This window comes from Alosa alosa, chromosome 23, assembly GCF_017589495.1.
Source record: "Alosa alosa isolate M-15738 ecotype Scorff River chromosome 23, AALO_Geno_1.1, whole genome shotgun sequence".
Lineage (NCBI taxonomy): Eukaryota > Metazoa > Chordata > Actinopteri > Clupeiformes > Clupeidae > Alosa > Alosa alosa.
In genome coordinates, this window is record NC_063211.1 from 18175706 (window position 1) to 18201626 (window position 25921).

Here is a 25921-nt window from a genome sequence, read left to right on the forward strand (position 1 = left end):
CCCATGCTAAACTTTACCTCGTTAACAAGCATGGGGCGTGAAAAATGATAGCCATCTATTGGCCATGCCCCGCCAAATGGCATCAGCCTTCAGATTGCTCTGACTGATAAGGGTGGGTGACATTTATGGCATAGGCAGATAAGGCACATTTATCTGAAGGGAGCCCTTGCATTTAAAACTGAGGGGGGGGTGGAGATATGGGTGGTTATGGGGTGTGTGTGTGGATGTTTGAGATATGGGTGCTATCTCACAGGAAAAGAATGGGAAAGTCCTTGACAGCCATGAGCGTTTGATGAGAGCTATTGTGGTTTGCAAAAGTCAAGCACTTGCTTTTACTGAGTGTGGACATATTCCTCTTTCTTTTATTTTTGATGGTCATAATTGATTATGATTATAAGCATAAATAAATACATAAATAAATGATACTAGAATAACTGCTTGAGTCTATTTGCATCGGGGTGGTTCCTCTCCCTCCTGAGCTGACCTGCTAGGTTGCATGGTGCTTAAATCCATGTCAGATTTCCACTTCTTGCCCATTATTATTCTTATTACAGCTAGCAGCTCAAGTAGCTCTCAGTAGACTCACCCCATACATATGCATGGAGAGGTGAAAACCAAGCACCACATTAAGGTAACATTATGTAATTAGGTCATGTTGGAAAACACCTCCACCATGTTTCAGGTTCCTCACTCTCTCTCTTTCTCTCTCTCTCTCTCTTTCTCTCTCTCTCTCTCTCCCTCCTGCAGATCACGACGAGTGCTCTGTGTATGGGACGTGTAGCCAAACTTGCCTTAACACCCACGGGTCGTACCAATGCAGCTGCACGGAGGGGTATACCCTGCAGAGCGACGGCAGGTCCTGTAAAGCCAAACACGGTAAGCCCCACGGCTCAGCAACCTGGACACAAACCAGTCACTCACGTCACGACACAACAGGAGCACTGGGCAGGGTGGTGCTGACCAAGGCCAGATATGGGGCAGTAATCCTTGTGTAGAATGAAAGACACGGCGGTGGAACTAGAAAACCTGTTTAGCAGTTCACTAGTCCAGCTCAGCATATGCTATATGAGCAGGTTTTGAAAAGGTCCAATGTGCTCTCAGCTTTTGCCCAAACATATGCTCACAATGCATTCATAAGTTCATACACTTTCATGATTGTCCTTGTAAACACTTTCCTGTAAACACCTTTATCTGAAATACTATGCTGGTCATGGTAGTATTGATAAGTGATTTACTGTTTACCTATTTCTGTTTGGTGTTTACATAATTATGCTTCAAACGTTTTCGGAACTCTACATTTCAAAACACAATTTTTTCTCTATAGACACTAACTTTATCAAAACATGGTAAACATCATTCGATATCAAATCTGTCTAAAATCTGTCCTAAACACTATGTTTTCTTGCCAAGAGGAACATATAGTCAATCACTGCGCAAAAGCTCTCAAAACTCATACGGTGTGCAATAAGGGATTCATGGTTTTTACTCTTTTACCCTCTTTCTGACTGAGTGTCAAATCTGGCACTTTTGGCATTATATTATCTAAAAAGTAAATGAATCTTTTTTACTTAGAATGTACAGTAGAACAATATAGTAAGTGACAGAAGTACTGTCATAAAATCTTTACAGTATTGTAAAACAACTGCTAACACGTGTTTACCTATTCTTACTGTGATAGCAACATAACATTGCTGCCAGTGACATCTGACATAAATGACCATCGGTTCCAAAAGTCTCAAAATAAGATACTGTATTACAGAAGGAGCATCAGTACCGAAGAGTACATAAAGATTGACTGGTGTGTGTGTGTTTTTGTATACACTCCTTTGCTGGATGAGGGCGTTGATAGAGCCTCTTTTAAGAGAATCAAAAATGCAAATGACCTCATAAGAAGATTGAAGAATGAGGTGGGCTATGCACCAGCCTGTCTGTCTGATTAGAGATTAAAATAGAACTAATATATGAGTAGCTGCGTGTCCATTCAGCCACAGTGCGTCTGAATGACAGACATCAGCATTAACAAGGTAATTATTTCACTCTTAATTCCACCCATTAATTACGACACCATATGCTCGTCAGTGCTGTAATTCTGCCTGGTCTGATCTCTCGTTTCCACCTTCCGTTTTTGTAACATAAAGGACAAGTCTATTAACCCAGCAACGTGTTGCATTTCATGTTTAGTTTTGACACGTTTGCCCGATAACAGTGCGACGAGTGGAGAATAGTGCTGTCGTAAGTGTGAGAATATCTACCGACACACTCAGCTGGAGAGCAGCTCACCTTCTGTGGCTTAAGGCACAGTAGGGTGGGATTGAACAAAGCATCTATCTTGCCTTTAATCAATAGGACTTCTTTCCTTCCCGGCTTAAAACAAATATCATTGAAGTGAAACACTCCCACAGCCGGATTACTCTGCTGAAAGGATTTTGATTGGGATTTTTGGGACACTATTAAATCATAAAATGTATGTGCTCACTGTTACAGTAAACGTATGTGTTAAATCTATGTGCTCACTGTTAAACGTATGTGTTAAATGCATGTGCTCAAACATATGTGTTAAATATATGTGCCCACTGTTAAATGTATGTGTTAAATGTATGTGCTCACTGATGAGATTGTTCTCATGATGAGGTACACCATGTACAAATATCCAGCCGGAGGGAGATCGAAGGGACCCTGTCTGGTTGATAAAAAGTCTTAAAGAGGGGACAAGGCATGTCAGAGCACAAACAAGATAAGGCTGTGTGTTGGCCCGAGATGGGTACGGGTGCTTGAAGGTGCCATTCCTCTTCTTCCACATGGGAATTCACAAGCCTTTACTCAAACTACAAACCCTAATTTGAAAGATGGACAGTATCTTAAGTGTCAAATGCATGGACCAAATGTTATTGTCATTACTGGGAAAATATCCGTACAAATTTAAACATTATATATGTATTACGTAATAGTAGTAAGACTTTTCCAGTCTTTCAAATAGGGTCCATGATCTCCTCTGAGTATTTCAGGATACAAACAAGTGCCTAGAAGTATGAGCTCAGTGGAGTGCAAGTACATACAGTACGCGCTATAAGTTGTTCTCTCCGCTCCGCACTGTTTTAGGCAGAGGGAGGTGGAGTCCAGATTTATAGCCCACATTAGACGAGCGCATTGTGAGTTAAACTTTGCTGGAGAGGAAGGATAAATCACAGAGGGTCTATGCGAACTCTGTTTCACTGGATTTTACTCCCCATAAAATAGGGCTTGGAGACCTGATGTTGGCCTGCTGACAGAAGCCAGGCTGAGCTACATTGCTGTGTGTGTGTGTGTGTGTGTGCATGTGTGTGTGTTGGTGTGTGTTTGTGTGTGCATGTATGTGTGTTGTTGGTGTGTGTGTGTGTGTGTGTGTGTGTGTGTTTGTGTGTGTGTGTGCATGTCTTTGTGTGTGTGTGTGTGTGTGTGTGTGTGTGTGTGTGTGTGTGTGTGTGTGTGTGTGTGTGTGTGTGTGTGTGCATGTGTTCATTTCCATAATTACAATGTTACCTCCTAACCTGTGAATACGTAGTCAGATAACTATAATGTCATTGTTTGTTGTATAAAATCTTCTTTGTTGTTACTCACTGGATTTTGTTCTGTTCTGTTACACTGTAGAAGGCAGTGAGTGTGTGTTTGTGTGTGTGTGTGTGTGTGTGTGTGTGTGTGTGTGTGTGTGTGTGTGTGTGTTTGTGTGTGTGTGTGTGCGTGTCCAGACCCACTAATCTCCTCATGTATATGTCCGTGGCTCTCCTGTACTCCAGGCGAACAAAAGCACAGCCTCCTCTTTGAGTTGATCCCTGCCAGCTCTCGTGCTGCGCTCCTGCTTTTGGAGGGTGCACAAACCGAGTTGCACTTAACGGCAAAAAATAGCAGGCAGCGGCGCGCGGAGAAGTGAGAACAATGGCGTCACCTCTGGCAGCTCGGAGCCTTATTATGTTGTACATCCCACCTCTCCCGTGTCGGCGCTGCTACGTGTTGAGACTATTATCCTGCTCACCCCTGTTTGGAAACATCTGGCGGTACCTCCATGGGAATAGCAACCACACCTTCCACCTGAGAATACTGCTGTTCTCAATGTGGATTATAAACATGGTGGAGTGGAAGTGAGTGTAGTCTGTGACCAAATTCACACCGAGTCTTCTCGGTTCTGAGTTCTTATCACACAGATATCACATGAAACCCCTGTTTTCTGCAAGACTTCAGATTTCTGGTGCTAGTTGCTGTGATAAACAGTTCATGAGGAAATTAACTTTAAATTTGCATCAAAAATGCTCTCCATACAGCTCTGCATGCATCTCCACACCCAGAAAGAAATACATCCCCATGTATAGCCCACCCCCATGTATTAACCTCATTGCTGAAGTCATTTTGCAAAATCTATTTATAAACCTCAGTTAATAGTAGGGGAATTACAATATGTGGGCTTTAAAATGACCAAGATAAGGTAGTAAAAGTATTCTAAAAATAACCCAAAGAGATTAAAATAGTTACTTTAGGTACTTCTTACATTTTCAAGAGGGTAACAATTAATCTGTAACCGATTACATTTCTAAAGTTACCTTCCCAACCCTGGATACTGTACATTTAGGATATATATGCAAACTGCACTAGTTTTGATTTATGAGTCGTGTATATGACCTTGGCCATACTTGCTTATAGTCTCTTGCAGGTCTAGCAAGTGTGCTTTTGAGAGCACAGTCTGTATGAGATAAAAAATGCTTTTTAGTGGTTGTCTGCACTGTAAAGAAGGAACAGTCAGGGCTGTCCAATTTATCAAGCCATATTATGTTACAATTACATAAAGCAGTCTAGTTTTGAACGAAACACGACCTTATTATGTTCAAATAGTCATTCCAATAGAACATCCCATTTATCTGACCGACTGATCTGTGTGTGACTGTCTCTCTGTGTGTTAATATCCATAGTGGAGAATGTATGCATGTTTCTTTTGTGGCATAATATGGACACTGATGGTACATGTACATGTTATAGAGAAGCTAGGGAACTACAGTACAGCACACTTGGCATTCCCTTACAGGTGGAAAAGTGCTTTACCCTGCCCAGATTGAGAGATTAAAGGCTCAGGAACCCATTGCTGGTATTTTTTAACTCAATTAGCTGATTAGAGCTCTTCTGAAGTCAACATTTCTGTATTATAAATTCTTTATTCTAATATTTGGATATACCATGAGCTGTAAACTGCAATTGTCAAGATTAGAATAATTAAGATTAAAACAAAATAAATCTTGAAATATTTCACTTTGGGTGTAGTGAATCTAGATTATATGAGAAAAAAAACAGTTTTTGAAATATATTATGGGAAACAAATGAAGTTTTCCATGATATTGATTTTTTGTTAGATGCGCCTGTATATACAGTGCCTATAAAAAGTATTCACCCCCTTGGATATTTCCATTTTTAATGCTTTTATAAATGGAATCTTGATCAATTTGTTTTGCCATTTTTTACAATAATTTACAAAAATCCCCCGTGGTCAATCAGTATTCCTGGCTATAATTCCACCATGAAGACACCATGGCATACAGCATCTTTTGCCTATTTTCTTCACCAGTCAAAGCTCTATGGGTGAGTGGCAAAGCTCTTATTAAATCTTGACTAAAGTTCGTCCAAAGACATGTGGGAGACTCCAAGGTCAATTGGAAGTAGGTTCGTTGGTCTGATGAGACAAAAATTGAGCTTTTTGGCCATCAGACTAGATGCTATTTTTGGCAGACACCAAACACTACACATCACCAAAAACATACACATACCGGTAGTTTGAAGCATGATGGTGGTAGCATCATGCAGTGGGTACACTTCTCGACAGTAAGCCCTGGAAGGCTTGTAAAGGTAAACGCAAAATGAATTCAGACAAATATATGGAAGTCCTAGAGGACAACCTGATTCAATCTGCAGGAGAACTACGACTTGGGAAAAGATTTACTCTCCAGCAAGACAATGAGCCTAAGCCTGCAGTGAAAACTACACAGAAATGGTTTAAAGACAACAACGTGAATGTTCTGGAGTGGCTGAGTCAAAGCCCAGGCCTCAATCCTATAGAAAAGCTGTGGCTGGACTTAAAAAGGGATGTTCACCCGATCCCGTTCTAACCTGGCAGAGCTTGGAAAGCAGTTTTGCAAAGAAAATGGAGTAAAATGGCAATGTCCAGATGTGCAAGCCTAATTGAGACCTATCTACGAAGACTCCATGCTTTAATTGCAGCGAAAGGTGTATCTACTCAATGCTGCCTTAAAGGGGGTGAATATTTATGCAATCACTTATTTTGCTTTATATAATTTTAATTAATTAACATTACTTTGTAGAAATCTGCTTTCACTTTGAGATTAAAGAGGAGATTTTTGTAAAAAAGACCTAAATAAATTGATCAAGATTCTATTTATAAAAGCAGTAAAAGGAGAAATATCCAACCGGGGTGGATACTTTTTATAGGCACTGTATATGCTGCCTTCATTACATTGTACCCTTCTCTATACAATTCTCTGAATACACTTAACTATTAAGGACCTCAAGGACAATAATATGAACATGTGAATTATTTCTCTCTAGAAAATTACATCTCCATCAAGATATCTATGTGTACTCAGCTATTTCATTCAGTTGTCATTGTTACCTGCACAGGACTGTGTGACTTTACCTGTTCTTTTGTTTGTCTTCTTTCAGAGCCTGGCGATCGACCTCCAGTGCTGGTGGTAGCGAACCTGGACGTGATCACGGTCACACAACTGAACGGAACGCCGGTGGCCAACATGAAGTCTCTGGACACCAATGCGACACAGACCCTGGACTTCAGGCACCGGGAGGAGTCCCTGTGCTGGCTCTCGTCGTCCTCGGAATCTGTCGGTCACCTCTGGTGCACCTCCATGATGAAACTAAAAGGGTTTTCAGAGCCAAGACGGATTCATGTTGGACAAAACCTGCAAAGTGAGTCATAGTGTGTGTGTGTGTGTGTGTGTGTGTGTGTGTGTGTGTGTGTGTGTGTGTGTGTGTGTGTGTGTGTGAGAGAGAGAAAGACAGAGAGAGAGATAGATAGAGAGTTGTGTTGTGTAAGTCTGATTGCACTGCACACAACAAAGATCTGACCATAGAAATATATATGCTGAAAAAGAAAGCACATGTAAATACACACACGCATACATACACACACCACACACACACACTCACACACACACACACACACACACACACACACACACACACACACACACACACACACACATGCACACACACACACACAGAGGCGGTTGGAACACACAATCTCTCACCTGCAGTCACACAGGCACTTCTAGGCAAGTCGATGATGTTGTGGAAATGAGAATATATTTGATGTGCTTTGAAGTCTTCCTACAGGTGTTTTCACACCGTCTATAATGAGTATTTTTCTGTGAGATATTTAATTAGTTGATTTAGCAACCATGTCAGACGCCTTAAATTAATCAGATATCCACCCCATACCTCACTTTGCATAACTTATTATGCTTCAAACTCATAAAAGACTTTTCTATTTTTGCTTTTTTCAGTTTTTAAAAGCCAACAGGTCAAGTCTGTCTCATTAGCCTTTAGCTAATGAAAGAGCAGGCCCGATGCCTCAGAGCTGAGACTGACCAAGCGTTGACATTATGGAGCAGCATGAACTTAATTTGTTTTTTAAGTGCATTCATCTTCTGTTCAGTGATGTTTCTGAACAAAAGGGTGCCCCCTGCCCCAAAATTAGAAACCCACTGAACCCCCTTATGTTTGTGTTATGTCTGTGTGTGGAAGTAACTAACATGGGGTAGTAACTAACATGGAGTTGATATTTACCCTTTGTTATCAATGTTCAATGCACGTTGGAAAACGATGCTAAGGATGTACTGTAGCAAGTTTGTAGAAAACGGTCGAAAACAGTTCAACAATACTGCAATGCATGCTATTCTGACCACACATTCTAGGCCAATGACGGAGTTGTCATTCAGAGTTGCCTAGTAATCATATCATCAGAATGAGTTTAAAGCTGTTATTTTAAGGTAAACTAACAACATGGTGTTGCTTTATTGTCCTAATTATGTTTCTTTAATGTTTAAAATAGCTACACAGTGTTGCTTTAATGTCCTGATAGTGTTGCTTTAATGTCCTACAATAGCTACATAGTGTTGGTTTAATGTCATATAGTCCTGTCCTGAAATGTCCTGAAGAATTTCCATTTCCTTTCAACTTTTTAGATGTGGAGCATATGGCCATTGATTGGCTCACAGGCAACTTTTACTTTGTGGACCGCATCAGCGATCGAATATTCGTCTGTAATGAGCTGGGTGACTCCTGCGTCACTATCATCGATCTGGATATCCAGAACCCCAAAGGGATCGCTTTGGATCCAATGATGGGGTATGTTGCTTTCAAACTACGTATTGGTCACTGGAAAGTCATACACAGTATGGGATTGAATGATGTCAAACACCACGCACGCATGAGGGAAGTTTGTTATGAAATGGATCTACAGAATACTGTGAACCCGAAGGAGCATGCTTGTCGTGGTTACTAATGAGTTGTGAATAAGGTGAACTAAAATTACATCAACGGAATGAATAAAGTTACCTTTGGTGTCAGAGATTCAAAAGACGACAGCAAAAAGAGCACCTCCTGCCAAAGGGCATTGGCTCATGTCAAAATCATTGAAGCACCTTGAGTTAGATTGTGTCAACCAATAGTCAGACACTTCAAATAAAAATGTTCTTGACTAAGAAGGCAGGCATCAGAAAGCTTGAAGGTAAAAAACCTTGTAAAGAAATATCAAGTTCTCTCGTAGAAATGAGCGAGTGGTAGCAGGGATAAGTGAAGCAGGTGGAGTCGGTGTATTTCTTTATGTACTCTCCTCTCTCTTGACTTTAGGAGGGCTGTAACCGGTGTGTAAGCAAACAGAGTATGCAGATGCTCACCCATGCTTATTAATGTTGTTGCAAAGAGCAGGTTACTGCGGCTGATGAATTAGCACCTTGTGTTAGTTCAGGCGCATCGACTCAACACATCTTCCCACCCCCCCGTTGGCCTTGCGAGCGTCGTCCTCGTGTGTTTAAATAAATCGGCCGCCATCGCAGTAAACAGTCATTTGTATGCATCACCGAGCCCTACCTACTGTCAGTGTTGTGTGTTGGCTTTTTTCTGCTGACAAAGACTTTTTTTTCACAGCCAAAATATGGCAGGGGTTCAAAACCTGTGGTGCCCATCCTGCACTGAGACTAGTGTTTCTGTTCTTCTTGTCACTGATTATTAGTGGGACACAACATGCAGCGCGAATACTGGTTTAAGATTTTATTTTAGACGCCACTATAGTGCCATTAAATTTAGCAGTCGCTCTAGCACCAAAGGGAGCCGAGGTATAATATTAAAATAAAAACCTGTAGGAAAATGGATGTAATATTCCCAAGGAAATGTCATGAATGATCACAGTATTTTCTTCAGTGCAGGTTCTGTTCCATCTGAAAATCGTTTATGCTCTTGACATTTGTATTATGGAGAAAAGGGAAATGGTGACGTCAGAATTGTAATTCTGTTATTCATGTATTGTGTTTTTTTCCTTCCTCTGCTGTTTATCTGAAAATGGGGAGAGAAAATATGGATGTAGCAATATCAGATTTAACCCGCACCAGAGATTGTTTTGTGTTTCAAACTTTTAGGCCCCATTTCACTGATGTGTTTATGTGTGAAAGCATGAACACCTCATAATCTAGGTTGTGCCGTTCTGTATCAAGCAAATAAAGGAACAGTAATTCTATCATAACCTTGAATTTCCCCTGGGGATCAATAAAGTATCTATCTATCTATCTATCTATCTATCTATCTATCTATCTATCAGAAAGACTCAGGAAGGTACAATGAAAGATAACACGTTTTAATCCATCAAAGGATATACAAAAGGCATAAGCAACAATAAGACAGTCTTTGGCATAGGCCCTGTCCTCGGTCCAGTTCATCGAGTGTGCAGACCCTTGCAGATCCTGCCGGTATGAGACGGCAGGGGCGGAGCCTACCCCCTGGACATCTGGACAAGGCCAAACTGGTGGTGGTTAGGGAGGGAGGGTGGGAACATCGAAAATCGGCACCTGAAAGCAACAGGCAGGTGCAAAGTAACGTGATTATAAAGGCTGATGCAGACTGGTGATTGGTCGGAAGTAATGAACGAATGAGTGACGCATGCATTGAGTCTTCCTGACAGAATTTAACGCTAAAGCTTCCATTTTGGTGGAACAGGACAATGCAGGTCCTGCATTGCAACAGGACAGGTTTTTATTCAAATTAAAAAGAAACCTATTACCATTAATCCATAATCAATCCATTATTTATTTTTACTTTTCAGCATCTGTACGTCCCTAACTCTAATTTCATTGGAATGTTTTTTTTCTTGTTTTAGGGTGTATATTGATGCATTTGTTTCAACAACCTTATCAATAGTGTACATGTCTTTGTTATATAAGTTATATCTGCTGATTTATTCAAATATGCAAATGATCGAATTAATACAAAATGTCCTAAGGACAAATGGATTCTATGAAAAAAAGTACTACAGGATGACCTGATAAAAGTTTGTTAGTGACCATTTCTTAATGGTTTTGCCCTGTCTAACGCTGCACTATTGAGATTTTGGTTACATTCACAGGATGTCTCATTTTCCCTGCAGGAGCAGACATGCTTGTGGTTGGGATGGTAGTGGTGTAGATTATTGATTAGCCAGCCAAGCTACAGGCCACGCAGTCAGCACCAGTTTAGTTTAGCCTCAGGCTCAGCAGGATTGACTGGACTGCCTGTGTGTGTGTGTGTGTGTGTGTATGGGGGGGTACACTAAAAAAAGATTAGGGGACTCAACACTATAGAGTAAAGTTATCTTTAAGTATCTTTAAGTTAAGTTATATGAATGTGTAGTATCAAGTTTATGTGAAATAAACAATGACTTGATTGATTTGTTTAGTGCAGTAATCTGTATGGTTATGTGTGAATTGGAATGTAGTTGGGCAAACCTGGGTCTATAGGGGAAGTTGGATTGGAGGATTTTAGTAATTTTTAGTCTCTTCCCTTTTTCCCTTTTCAGTTTGCGGTAATAAGCAGTTTATACATTTCTTGAATTTCCCCTAGGGATCAATAAAGTATCAATCTATCTATCTATCTATCTATCTATCTATAACATTGGCAATAAGGTTGAAGCGTTTTCACCAATTAAACATTTTGTAGTTTTTGTGACTGGTTTTGATTACTCTTGTGTTTGTGTTTCACCTGAACCTGGTCTGGAATGTGAAAATGGTAAAAACTGTGTGTAACAATGACTTGTGATTTAGTGTCCTAGGCTGACCTAAACACAGAGAGAATGTGTCTTGCCTTTCCAGGGGTCACTCTAATGAAGGCTAAGTGACTGTGATCATGTGCGTTTAAGCTGGTTCTTGAGAGCTCCTCAGCTCAGCTCAGCTTTTCTTACCTTTCCACTTCCTGTGCACGCATACCTTTCCCCTGTGCCCCTAATGGGACATTTTACCCATGTGTGCCACTGGATTAAACTGAGCACTGTGTCTCTTTTACCAAATGCTGCTACGGAGGTTTGCCTCGTTTACTTGCAGTGGCGGCTCCTCAAAGCTACTGTTCTTTTGGTTGCGATTATGTTCATTTGTGAGAGACTTTAATGTTAAACGTGTCTGTCAAAGCAAATAATACATAAACGTACATGTTTGTGAATTCTTCCAGGAAGTTGTTTTTCACGGATTATGGGAACATGGCCAAAGTGGAGCGCTGCAACATGGACGGCACCAACCGGACCCGGATAGTGGACCACAGGACCGAACAGCCCTCGGCCCTGGCTCTGGACCTGGTCAGGAAGCTGGTGTACTGGGCGGACGTCTACCTGGACTACATCGAAGTGGTAGATTATGATGGGAGAAACAGGCACAGTGTCATTCGAGGCCAGTCGGTGAGTCTGGAGGAGTGTGTATGTGTGTTTGTGTGTGTGTGTCTATGTCTGTGTGTGTGTGTGTGTGTGTGTGTGTGTGTGTGTGTGTGTGTCTGTGTGTCTGTGTTTCTGTTTGGATTTGTGTGCCTGTGTGTCAGCTTGCGTCGCTGATATTAAAAACTCATATTGACGGAATAGTGTAGACATCACAGTTCAGGATTGTCACGACAGCAGATTCTTTCTATGTTTATCTTTTTTTTTTTTCATTTTTTATATTCATTTAACAACAATATGAGTTCCACTGTTGGCTGAAAATTGATTCAGTCTTTTAGTACTTTGCAAAGAAATGGTTCTTTGCAAGCACTCGAGTGTCTGTAAAGACATTTATGATGGGGAGTGTGTGCCGTGTGATTGCACATTCTGTTGGGGCTTGCTGTATATTTCTCCTCTTGCCTGCCACAGCAGAGAAGCAGATTAAAATGGAGGAGGCATACACACGTTTTAAGACTGGATTAAGTTTGGCTGCCAGCAGAACGTGTCATAGTTTCATGACATCTGTGCCAAACAGTGAAATTCTCCCTCTTACCTCCCTGCCTTTCTCCCCTTCTGTCTCTATCCCCCTCTCTCTCCCCTTTGCGTTCTCTCTCTTTCTCTCTCTTGATCACGCTCACTCCCCTTCTCTTATTTTTCTCCTCTTTCTTTCACTTATGTGCTCTCCCCCCTTCTTTCTCTCACTCGTCTCCTTATTTCTCTCTCTCTCTTTCTCTGCACTCTTTCAGGTGTCACACCTTCATGGATTAACTCTCTTTGAAGATTATTTGTTTGCAACCTGTGCTGAGCCCTTACAGGGAACCAAAGTGGACATTTTGCAGATAAATCGCTTCAACAGCACACTCCCAAAGACTGTTGTCACGCTGCCGACTTCCAAAGCAATACGTGTTTACCACAAACTCACTCAGCCAACAGGTACTGTCTCTGCCACATGCTGTACAAACTCACTTACAGCAAAGGTCCGCTACATTTAGCTCTCTCTCTCTCTCTGTCTGGTCTGGTCAGTCTGTCTGTCTGCTGTAAAAAATGCTGTCTAATAACACGTGTAATGATAACAGTGGACAATCAGGCTATTAACTCTTACTAGTATAAATGACAACGTCTACTCCACACATAAACTATAACAATAACGACATGAAAAACAATGTTGTTGGGGATCACTTTCAGAACGATTTTAGAACAATAAAAAGCTGACAGCCAATCAGAATGAATCCATCATCATAAATCAGTCACAACAGGAGAAGACTTTCCTTATCGTTGGTCAGTGTGGAGTCTTTTGTAGTTATAGTTATAGGTATCTTTATAGTTACCATTCCAGGTGTGAACGGTCCTTAAAACCTTTTTCTTTCTCTCTATCTCCTTCCCCTTCACCTTCTATCTCCATTTTACTTCCTTGTCTTCTTCCTTTCTTTCACCATCTTCTGATTTATTCTTGTCTTTCTCTATCACTCGTTTTCTCTCTCACTCCCTCTCTCCCTTTGTCTTTTTCTGTCCCCATCAATTTCTCCGTACTCCGGTTTTCTTCTGCTTACTCGTTGTCTTCCTTCTCTCTCTCTCTCTCCCTCATCCCCTCTCTCTTTCTCTCTCTCCCTCTCTCCCTCTCTCCCTCATCCCCTCCCTCTCGTCCTGTCTGTGTGCAGTGAAGGGCCACGCTTGTGAGCCTGACTCCTATGGCAAGCGCGGAGGCTGCTCCCACATCTGTCTGCTCAGCAGCAGCTACAAGACTCGCGTGTGCCGCTGCCGCGCCGGCTTCGCCCTGGGTGCCGATGGACAATCGTGCAAAAGTGAGTCTCTTGCATGCTGCCACACTCACACACACACACCACACACACACACACACACACACACACACGCCTCTGCCTCTGCCTCCATACATCATGTCCCAATAGGCTTTCTGAAACCGCTGTCCACGCCACTTGCCTAATTAACTCACGACAAGCAGATATGGATGTAAACAATCTTGATTGAGTCTTGTGAGCAGCACGCGGCCAAGCTCATGCCGTTCATCAGCGTCACTGAGCTACACCCTCTGTGAAATTGAAATGGATAGTGAGGCTTGCTGGTTAGCAAGATGAAGTGATGTGCTTCTGCTACCTCTCTCTCTCTCTCTGTCTCTTTCTCTTTCTCTCTCTCTCTCTGCCTGTCTCTTTATATCTCTCTTTCTGTCAGCAAGGGGGTAGCATTATGATAAAATTGTCTGTTTCATAACTATTTTAGAATTCTACATGTTTGATATGCTTAATTGTAATATCTAGCGATTTACCCTTGGCAAATCCACAAGCCATCAGTGTTTGTGTGTGTTTGTTATGCAAAGTGATCATTGCAGATAATCACAACATTAAGACGAAGGAGTCACTAATGAACAGGATCAGGCCAGAATAGAGTCTCTGATTGGATTATTGGCCAGTCAGGGGAAGAGGGCTACTCCAGCCTGGACGCATTTCAGTCCAGATGTTGCCAGGACCTCAGCCTCTCTCTCTCTCTCTCTCTCTCTCTCTCTCAAATCAGATCAAATCTCTCTTATTCACAAAAACACACACTCTCTCTCACACACACACACACACACACACACACACACACACACACACACACACACACACACTCTATTCCTCTCTCTCTCCCTCCTCCCTCTCTCACAAACACACATGCTCTCTCTCTCTTTCTCACACACACTCACAGACACACACACACACACACACACACAACACACACACACACACACACACACACACTCACACACACACACACACACACACACACACACACATCTTGTATCTATCCCACTCTCGCTCTCTCTCTCCCTCCCACTCTCTCTTTCTCTCTCTCTTTCTCTAATAACCCTCTTGGCCTTCACTCCTCTCCATGGTAATTGCTGTGTTATGTGATTTCTCTCAGTAATTGTCTCTTGGGTAGAGAGAAACTCTAATGAATTGGTGGGAGGCATGTGTGTGTGTTTCTGTCTCTCTATCTGTGTGTGTGTGTGTGTGTGTGTGTGTGTGTGTGTGTGTATTTTATGGGTTTGTATGACTGAATTTTTGTGTCCATCAGTGCTCTCTTGAGCAGGAGGTGGTTTTAACTGAACACTGTGGATATATAATGAGAGATGTACACACACACACACACACACACAAACACACACAATATAATAGCACTGTCTCAGTGATGCTCATTGGACCACTCATCCAAACAGACTGACATTCAACACTATGCTACACACACACACACACACACACACACACACACACACACACACACACACACACACTGGCTTTTTTTGTCCTTATCTTTGTGCCTCATTTTCTGCAGATAACTCCCGCCAGCCTGGAGACTATAAACAGCCACAGTTCAGGCTTAGGAAGTCTTAGCATCCCTAAACCTTTTGTGCAGCGATGCTTTACAAACGCACAGCCCCCGTCCCCTTCCGCTCAATGTGGCTCCACCACGACTAATTCATGCATTTGGATTCATCTGGCATCGCCACCCCTGCCTTTAGCAAGCACCAGGGGCTCCCCACCAAAAGGCCTGGCACATGTGGCTTTGTCAGATTTAATGAAGCTCCCAGTCAGCAGGCATGACATTGCAGGCTGTTAATAGCGAATGATTGTAGAGGGTGAAATGTCCTGCACAGCATATTTTTACTGCTTTGTGGTGGTTCCGTCACCCCTTCGCCCACAAAGTCCCGAAAACAAAACATGCTTTTGTTTGGTGCGAGTGTGGACAGAGAAAGAGATGATTGATATGATATGATAAAAGCTAATCGGTGGAACTAATTCCTGTTTTAATTAAGGTAATGTAATTAGCCGAGGCTCCTGGCTTTGGATGTGTTTTGTCAGAGAGTTTAATGTGGAGGGGAGAATAGTGAAGGCTAATTGTGTCAATTAATTAAGACAGTGACAATATGCGTGAGAAAGAAGATTAGTTGCCGGCAGCTTGTTTATTCTCAATTTTAATTCTGCCGTCTCGCTCCCACGCAGAACCCAAGAACGAGCTGTTCCTTTTCTACGGGAAAGGCAGACCTGGAGTCATCCGAGGCCTGGACGTGAAAACCAAACCGGGTGACGAGCACATGATCCAGATCGAGGGCCTGGTGAGCCCCCGAGCGCTGGACTTCCACGCAGAGACAGGTTACATCTACTTTGCCGACACCACCAGCTTCCAGATCGGCCGACAGAAAATTGATGGCACCGGCCGTGAAACTATCCTGAAGGATGGTAAATAAAAAAATAAAAAAAGTTTCCAGGGCTCTGCCTACCTTACCGCTTCGATCAAGTCAGGAGGAGGCAAAACAACGAGCCTCATTAATTTCCTGGGGACGTGGGAACTGTAAATCTTCTTAAAATATTGCCAGCATGCATAACATCTCTGAGTAATGAATCTTCCGCTAGTTTGTCATACTTTGATTCATAATGGAATGATGTGTCTGAATTAGGTCAACCTCTAATGCCCAAACGTATTTGTGTAAGCAACATTGTTTTCACGGGGAAGGCTTGTTTCTTGCCTATTCCCAATGATGAATTTGCCATTGAGGAGATGCTGATGCTAGCGGGTCTAAATTATATAAACAGGGACTCGGGGACAGTGATCGATTGCACTGTCGCCATGGTGATCAAGTGTAGATAAAAGCAAAGGCTCTGTTTTTTTTTTTTTTTTGTTTTTTTTTTTTAATAACTGTGTGTCTCACTGGCTCACAGACCTCGACAACGTGGAGGGGATTTCGGTGGACTGGATCGGGAACAACTTGTACTGGACCAACGACGGCTACAGGAAGACGATCAGCGTTGCTCGGCTGGAAAAAACGGCCCAGAGCAGAAAGACTCTCCTGGAGGGAGACATGACGCATCCCAGAGCCATTGTAGTGGACCCGCTCAACAGGTACACTTGTCTTTCACTTTAGGAATAAATGGGGCGGTGGTAAGGTAGTGGTTAAGGAGCTGGGCTGGCATGCAGTAGCCTAAAAAGTTGTGGGTTCAATACCCGGCTTCCACCGATGTGCCTTTGAGCAAGGCAATTAAACCTGAGTTGCTCCAGAGACAATGGCTCTGGTAATATAGTTGACATAATGTAAGTTGCTGGATGAAAGTAAAATATTTCTATTGGATTTTTGTTGGATGGGTATTATATAATATATATATTTGTTTGGATAAAAATGTCTGCTGGATAAATGCAAATATTAATTTATATTTAATTTAAAACACTTATGTAATTAATATTTCCTTGTTGTTGTTTTATCAAGCTTATCAAGTTGTATCAAAGCTGTTATCAATTATAAAAGCTGCTAAAAATGATTTATATTCAACACAATTAGAAAATTATTTTTCAAAAGCTATCATGCAATTGTTTGCTCAACATACTGTACATTACGAGGCAATTCACTTTTGTGGTTCTGATTAATCAGAAAGAAAAAAGTCATTGTACAGTTGTTTGGAGACATTCTTTTCACTTTCCACTACTTTTCATTGAGGGTCACTGGAACCGCTTATATAAAGGCTCGAGGCGTTGAAATAGGAGAACATAAGACTAGTTTCATGTGGGACTTTTGGAGTCAGAAGAACCTTCCACATCAATGTGGCATCTTTCTTCTTATGTGTATGGCGGATGATATGGCCTTCTACAGGCTGGCAGAAAAAAAAAGAAGAGACCTTGGGTGGTATTTGAAAATAAATTAAAGGTAGATAGATAACAGAAAAGCAAATGCATTGAAGAGTGTAAAGAGAGAGAGAGAGAGAGAAAGAGAGAGATGAAAAGCTTTAGGCATCGAGGTGAAAAAATGGCTTTTTGTTAAAAAGAAGATTTTGCATGAGGAAAACACGTTAGCTTCCCAGGCAAAACACGATGGTTTCAATTGTGGAAGAGGTGTTCCATTTTGAATGTAATGTAATGGGGTGTGTGTGTGTGTGTGTCACATTTCTCTGTAAGGGAAGTCGAGGGACAGAAGCAAAGACTAGGGTTTGAGGTCAGGACAGTAATACGCTAAATTGCAGTACTTGCAGTTTTATGAATCCTTAGCTCTGTTATAAGAGGCTTACATGAAAAAAGAAGCAAAGAAAAGAAATAGGAAAGAAATAGGAGAAAAAGCATTTCTTTACATTGTCTTGCCTTGCATTGCTTTGCAGTTCTTAACATTGATTTTCAGCAATTTCTTTGTGTGTTTGTTGCTTGCTTTTGAGCTTTTTAACTGTAGAGGAAGCACTATCACTTTTTGTGCTGGAAAGTTTTGTATTGGGAATTGTATGTTAAGAACTTGACATCAGAGTTTTTTTTTTCAGTTTTCAGTTACTTGACTCTAACCTGACTCTCGCCAGATGAATTTCGTTCCGCCTAGCTCCACTCATCCATCTGGGATCAATCCATTGAAGTGTTGCTTCAGAAGGCTGGGCCTAATCAAAAAATGCTTGCATGTGATTGGATAAGCCACTTGTCCGTCATCTATTGACGTGCTACTTCAACCACTCACATCGAAGCCAACCCATGACGCTGATAACAGTCTCACAGTCGCTTCTACGCTATGTCACATCTATGAAACTCCCGCCCTGCGTCCTGATTGGCTCTACCATAAAATCTGGTGCAGAAATCACTCTCAACGGAAGAGGTCCCAGATGGATGTGAGTGAAGCTAGGCGGAGCTAAGCGGAACGAAATTCATCTGGCAAGAGTCAGGTTATGTTACTTAGAGGTTCAGACATACATGTCACAGTACATTTAGAAATATCAGACAAACGTCAGTTTTGTTTGGTTTAAATGTGTGTGATTAGAATTCGTGTCTTGTGAAGATGTTGTGGAGTTGCTAGAGATCCAGTCAGTAATCACAAAACTGATATGTGATTTTGATCAAGTCGTGGGCAGGTGTTCCACTTTTTCCCTATAGGAGCTGAAAGCCATTTAAAGCCATCGATTCAAAGAGTCATCTCCAGACTGTGAACACTCGTCATAAAATGACCAAGCCCGTCTTGGTCCCCACGAGACTTCTTCCACTAGTGTCACCATGTGTCACCACGTGTTAGCGACACGTAAGGCCCCTTGAGGAGAAAAGCTCCGATAACAGTTCAACAGACAAAGTGCAGCCTGGGGGATTTGCTCCTTTACTCTTCTCTCCGCTCCTCTCAGTCACTCTGTGTCTCTTTGGTGCTTGTCAACATCCTGCCCACCCCCCACACACACACACACACACACACACACACACACACACACACACACACACACACACACACACACACCCACCCTCCTGTCCCCGTGCGCTTGCTGTTACCTTGTCATATCAGTGTACCTCCCGTGTCACTTCCTGTCTGCCCTCAGTCGATAAGACACAGCATTAGCTCTCGCCGCTCGCCGCCGTGGCAGACGCTGCTTTGTCTCGGGTGCTCGCCCGCCGCACTCTTCCGCTCCGACTCCTCCGTTCTCTCCGTTCACCACCACTCTTTCTCTTTCTCTCTCTTTCCTCTCTCATTTCTCGGTGGCAGAAGGAGCCGTCAGTCAGAGTCAGGCCAGCCATGCATAATTCAGCAGGGGTCAAACCCACACGCAGTGGGACGCCAGCGGGACACCAGGGGGACACGCAGGGACACCACCACCACTACCACCACACACACACACAAACACACACACACACACACACACACACACCGTACACATACCCAAACACACAGACATACACACACACACACACACACACACACATACACACACCTACACACACACCTACACACACATACTGTACACCTACACACACACACACACACACACACACATCTCCTCCTTGGGCCACCGTCCCAGTCCTCCTCCATCTCCGTCCAACCTGTCACACAGCACAGCCAGATCTGGCCGGTGATAATAAGAGTCTCTGCATAAAGCAGGAGACCTTGTCTATGGGTGTGTGTGTGTGTGTGTGTGTGTGTGTGTGTGTGTGTGTGTGTGTGTGTGTGTGTGTGTGTGTGTATGTTTATTTATTTACTTTGGAGGGGAGATGGTATCTAAGCACTGACCTTTACATTTTGTGGAGGAAGACAAAGATAAACGAGGCCAAGTTAAACTAGTTGGAGTGACGACAGGCATGCTTTTGAAAGGTCAAAGGTCATATGCAGGTAAACAGAACTGTGTATGCATGTGAGATACTGTTATGTTATTTTATATATTATGTTATGCTAGGTGAGGTTAGGTTAAGTGTGGTTAAATGAAGTTAAGTTAAGTTAGGTTGTGTCGTATCGTGCCTTGTCGTGTCTTGTCAGGTGCTTCAGCTTCAGATCCCATCTCTTTATTCCCTCCTTTCCCCACCACTGTAGCTCAAGATGTGTGTGTAGTTAAATACTGGTCCTTTGCACAGAGGCAGCTGTTAATGAACTAACTGAGTAATTAACCTCTCAGTAAACTAATCTACTCACCCTTCCCCCACAACCATCTCCCCCTCTCTCTGAAGACATCCAGTTGCAACAAGGCAGTGACTGAGTTTAAAGACCATACATGATAGAGAGTTCTTCCAGGCAGCAACTATATCACACCTTATTGAAGGATTAAATATACAATATGGTACAATACGATACGATGTGAAACAATATGACACAATACAATACTACTTTATTGTCAGTTTACACTGACATTTGTTTTGCACCCCAGGCCAGCCAGTTTAAGAAAAAAACGTACACATAACAGAACATACAGATACAAAGATCTCCCAGATATAAAACATACATTTTTACAAGACAAGAGTATACATTCACACACAAATAGTTCTAATGGAAGACCAAAGTGTTGGCTTGTTTTTTTGGCAACATCCTCATGCTTATCATGCAATCAGAAAACAGGTAAAGAAATAAAGAGATACATGTAGAGGTCAGTAGATATACTTACTGAATGATGTACCACTATTTTGGTCTCTCTCTCTCTCTCTCTATCTATCTCTTTCTCTCTCTTGCTACAGTTGGATGTACTGGACAGACTGGGAGGAAGATGAGGTGAATGACAGCATTGGTCGTATCGAGAAGGCGTGGATGGACGGGTCACACCGGCAGATCTTCGTCACCTCCAATATGTTGTGGCCCAATGGGCTGGCTCTGGACCACGCCGTTGGCGTCTTGTACTGGTGTGATGCCTACTATGACCACATCGAGCGCATCTTTCTCAACGGCACCCACAGAACGGTCAGTACATGAGTGAGTGAGTGCGTTCTTATTTGATTTTGTTTTTTTTGATTGACATTGTTTCATCGTTCTTAAAGCATTAATAAGAGAGAAAGTGAAACATTTTTAAATTAGCGCTTTACGCTGTAATCAACCATATACGTTACTTTGTGATGACGAAATGATTGATGTTAAAAGTCTGAATTCCTTGGCTCTGCCAATCAACAAACCCTTTGAAGATAATTTTGTGTCCTTAATTTTATTGATTCTTTCAAATAATGAAACATCAGTACAAAACTAAATCACTTGTTGTGCCTTAGAAGCCATGAGTAAATAAAACCTGTTTTTGAGGTATTAGGTTTAAAACGTAAATACATATGTGGCTACGGAGAGTTTTAAAACATTAATATTAATTATTATAATATTTTCTTGGAAGTTTTACTCACTTCAAAGCTCTGTCCTTGTGCAGGTGGTGTACAATGGGAAAGAGGTCAACCACCCGTTCGGGATCACACAGCACCTGAATCACATATTCTGGACGGACTATATGAATGGATCCATCTTCCAACTGAACCTCCAGACGGCCCAGGTGAACCTGATGAGGACTGAGCGGCCGCCACTGTTTGGACTGAGAGTGTATGATGCTCAAAGTCAACAAGGTGAGGGATCTTTCAGACATATCTGGCATGTCCTTTACCTGTCAATCATTTTATCACATCGGGGCAGTGGTAGCGCAATGGCTAAGGAGCTGAGCTAGCATGCTGTAGCCTGTAAAGATGTGGGTTCAATTCCCAGCTTCCACCGTTGTGCCCTTGAGTAAGGGACTTAACCCCTAGTTGGTCTGGGGACAATGGCCTTGTAATATAATTGGCACGTGTAAGTCGCTTTGGATAAAAGTGTCTGCTAAATGAATAAATGCAAATTTAAACCCGTTTCTCTTTCTCAATCTCTCTGCTGTATTATTCCCTGTGTCTTCCTCTCAGTATCCCTAGGAAATTATTTCATATATATGTGGCTTATCCCCTCCGTATTTATCTCTTTCTACAACTTTCTTATCCTGTTTCGGCTCTCTCTCACTCTGTTCCTCTCTCCCTTCGTTATCCCCAGAAAGTTAAACATTTTGTTATGCATTTCTGGCTTGTCTTTCTCGTTTCTTTCTCCCTCTCTCTGGATGAATTGATATCTTTCTCTCCACACTATTACAGCTGCATAGCGATACCATAACTAAATGATTGTCCACACTGACTAATCAAGTAAAACCTCTCAGAAATATAATTTCCTTGATTGAATGTGATGCTTTGAAAATTCATTGGACTCCGATCAACTGATGTTGTTTTTACTAATCACACTCTTGCCAACAATAACCAACAATATTGTTCTTTGTGTAGTTATGGTTAATGTGTGGTGTGGATGTTTAAATAGTTGTGACCCAAGCAATAGTTTTTAGCCTAAAAGGCTTTCTAGCCTTTCTTTGACAAGACAATGAAGAGATCAGAAAAGGAGCAAGGGAGAGAGATGGAGATTGGCCTCAGGAAGTGACCTCAGACTTGAGCCTGGGCACACGTGGGCACTGAGCCCATTCATGGTACGGGGCGCTGCTGCTGAGTTTTTCAGAGTGATATATAAAACTGCACTATTTACAGTAATTGTTGTACTTATCGTTGGAAGTGTGGACCGGCTTCACCCCCCCTCTCCCTCTCTCTCCATCTGTCTCCTTCTCTCTCTCTCTCTCTCTCTCTCTCTCTCTCTCTTTCTCTCTGCCTCTCGCTCTCACTGTGTCTTGCCCTCCTCCTGTTTCTGGCCTTTTTGTTCTCCTTTCCTCTCTTCATGTCTGTCCTGCCCTATTACTTACACTCTTTTTGTCTCTCTCTCTCTTCATGTCCTTGTCCTCTCTCTCTTTCTCTCCCTCCCCCCTCTCTCTCTCTTGCTCTCTTCATCCCCCTTTTGATATATGCTGAGCCCTTTCGGCCTCATCTGGGCTTTAGCATCAAGATCCCGCTCACCTTTCAAAGGGCAGAGTCTGTCTGAAAACAAATGCCACCCTGACGCTAGCCTGGTGTTTTAATTAGAAAGTCTCTGCAGATAAACTCAGCACATTCTCAGAGCCGACTCTCTAATGGTAATTTTAACCTTAACAGATCAGGCCGTAAGCACTTTTTGTGTGCTTTTCATGTTCTTAAAACACTTATGTAGGGCTCAGTCAGTGGTATTTGAAACAGTCCTAATTATGTGTCATAGTGGTACAGCTCTTCGTTAGTACAGGATACCTTTCAACGTAGAGGGTGCGCTCTAATGGCTAATACAGTATTTCCCCTTTGTTCATTCATCACGCCCCGTTTTAAGGTCATTAGCCCCTTCTGCTCCTTAGCATTTTCTATTTTATTGTTAAGAAGTATGAGGTTAGTCTCCACATAATTTTATTCAGTGTGATTTTATCAGTAATTCAGTATGACGGACAAATATTTCATAAAAATGATTAACTGTATGGGCCATGTCTTAGTTGTGATTTGCAACTTTGAGAAACACCCACAAAAATACAACCAAGCAACCCGCACCTCTCATTCCACACGTACTTAGAGAGCACAATGAACAGATTCACCTTGGAAGTTTGGAACTTTTTGAAGACGCAAAGTTGCTTGTGACTTTATGCAATTTGTGTCACATTCATTCTGTCTCGTTTCATTTGTCATGTGCGTTAAATATTTACTCAGTCATCAAACTCACATGACGCCACACCTAATGTTGCGCTAGCTAAGATAAACAGACATGCCGTTTAATGGGGAGTTAACACATGGCTCACTGAGGGTTGTAAACACAACTTGATGTTGGAAGATGTGATGACAACGGAAGGGTAAATTTAGCAGTCTTTGTTCCATTTCATCAGTGTTGCTTTCTCAACAGTTCCCATTGCGTATCCTGTTAATAGTTGTGTGTGTGTGTGTGTGTGTGTGTGTGTGTGTGTGTGTGTGTGTGTAGCCTGTGTGTGGAGCTTGGGTGTTTATGGCATGTGTATATGTGAGGTGTGTATGTATGCTGCAAGCATATACAGTATGTGGTGTGAAAAGTGTGCGTGTGTGTGTGTGTGTGTGTGTGTGTGTGTGTGTGTGTGTGTGTGTGTGTGTGTGTGTGTGTGTGTGTGTGTGTAGCCTGTGTGTGGAGCTTGGGTGTTTATGGCATGTGTATATTTGAGGTGTGTATGTATATACAATATGTGGTGTGAAAAGTGTGTGTGTGTGTGTGTGTGTGTGTGTGTGTGTGTGTGTGTGTGTGTGTGTGTGTGTGTGTCTATGACTGCCCTTTGATCAGGGTTAATTGCTGTGACAGCTGCCAGTGAGTCACTCATGAATATCGCTCACATTCTGCACTGACTAGAGACAAGTGTTTATTTCTATCTCCCCATAAATACATCCATGGATCGGTCACCAGCGAGGGGGGGCCTTGACGTCATTTCTGAGGATTTACAGGAGTCCTGATTGGCCCCTCTGGCCCCTTTGAATCAGCCAAAGTCATTCTGGGTGTCAGGATTAGACAAATGGATTGTGGCAAATGAGAAAGAAAAAAACAAGGATTGTGTCTTCTGATATTTCAGGCCATTTTACCCCCCTCTCTCTCTCTCATGCCATTCATGCCACGATGCCACATGGTACTCCATCTTGGTGGCAGCGTGTGGTCCCAGTGCCGGGGGGTAAAGTCATGACCTCGGTTAGACAGTTCAGCAGGGTGTCTCTATCCCATAATTAATCCCATAAACCACCATTAAAGCGTGCCGACGTGGCCAACGTCCTTTTGGATGGGGCTTTGTGTTGTGTTGTGGCGTCTGCTGTTTGTGTTCCAGGTACGACTGGCAGCCTTGAGCTCCAGTATCCCGCGGCTACAATGCCGGAAGGGGAGATTTGACGTTGCGGTGCGGGAGGCAACAAACTGCAGCAAAGGCTTTGCAATCCGCTTTTATCCGCACTGCCCACACTTGGTTTCAGCATTCTCATGAAGTCAAAGGAAGTGACATTTTTGCATTGCTTCAACACAGACTGACTCCACTGAACGTAATGTGTGCTCACAGACTGGAGTGGGGAGTCATCCCTGATCGCAGTAATTGCAGAGTCCACACATGCATTGATTTTAATGCTTCAAGTGTGTTTTGGTTTCACCGATTTCCATGATTTGTTTCTCTTCTTCTCTCAAAGTTTATTTGATGTAAGAAAATAGCCACACTAAGTACATTGTATCACACATGCAGAGTTTATAACAGAGCCTATGGCATATAAAAATGACTGGTATTCATGGACGTGTTAATCTAGAGCGCCTTGGACTTTTAACGGCGGGTTTAGGGCTTGAGCCTGGGCCAACTGACTGTTAGGCAGCGATGCAACTGCCGCTCCACCACTCCTTGCTTGTCACAGTTACTGTAATTAAGACTTATTATGATTGTGTAGCGTAGTTTATAATGTGCTATGAAAGACTGACAAATATAGCATCGTATTGGGCTTGGTTAAATAATACATCTATCATTGCCAGTTTGGAATGGTTAGGTGTTCCTAAGTATCGCATTAGCTTATACTTCTTTGTTATGCTGTAATAAGACCCTCAAGCCAGAGTCTAGTTAGTACATATAGATATTTTCTTTATATTGCAGAACTGTAATCAGTGCAATTGGTCCTTTCTGTTGCAGGTGATAACGCCTGTCGTATTAACTATGGGGGCTGCAGCTCGCTCTGCCTGGCCATCCCTGGAGGCCGTGTGTGTGCCTGCGCTGACGACCAGACGCTGGATAAGAACAACGTCACGTGTTCACGTGAGTAAGCCTAAACACTCACATACACACA

At 42.5% G+C, this 25921-nt stretch overlaps 1 protein-coding gene across 1 annotated transcript in view; it reads left to right on the top strand.

The window, feature by feature from the left end:
* The window catches only part of LOC125288217 (low-density lipoprotein receptor-related protein 1B-like), a 271541-nt gene that overhangs the window by 48322 nt on the left and 197298 nt on the right, over window positions 1–25921 (top strand). Inside the window, 11 exon segments of the mRNA XM_048234393.1 lie at window positions 748–876; window positions 6694–6954; window positions 8232–8394; window positions 11737–11959; window positions 12718–12904; window positions 13630–13773; window positions 15964–16200; window positions 16681–16861; window positions 20900–21119; window positions 21568–21757; window positions 25768–25890. Of these exon segments, the coding sequence (XP_048090350.1) occupies window positions 748–876; window positions 6694–6954; window positions 8232–8394; window positions 11737–11959; window positions 12718–12904; window positions 13630–13773; window positions 15964–16200; window positions 16681–16861; window positions 20900–21119; window positions 21568–21757; window positions 25768–25890 (2058 nt within the window).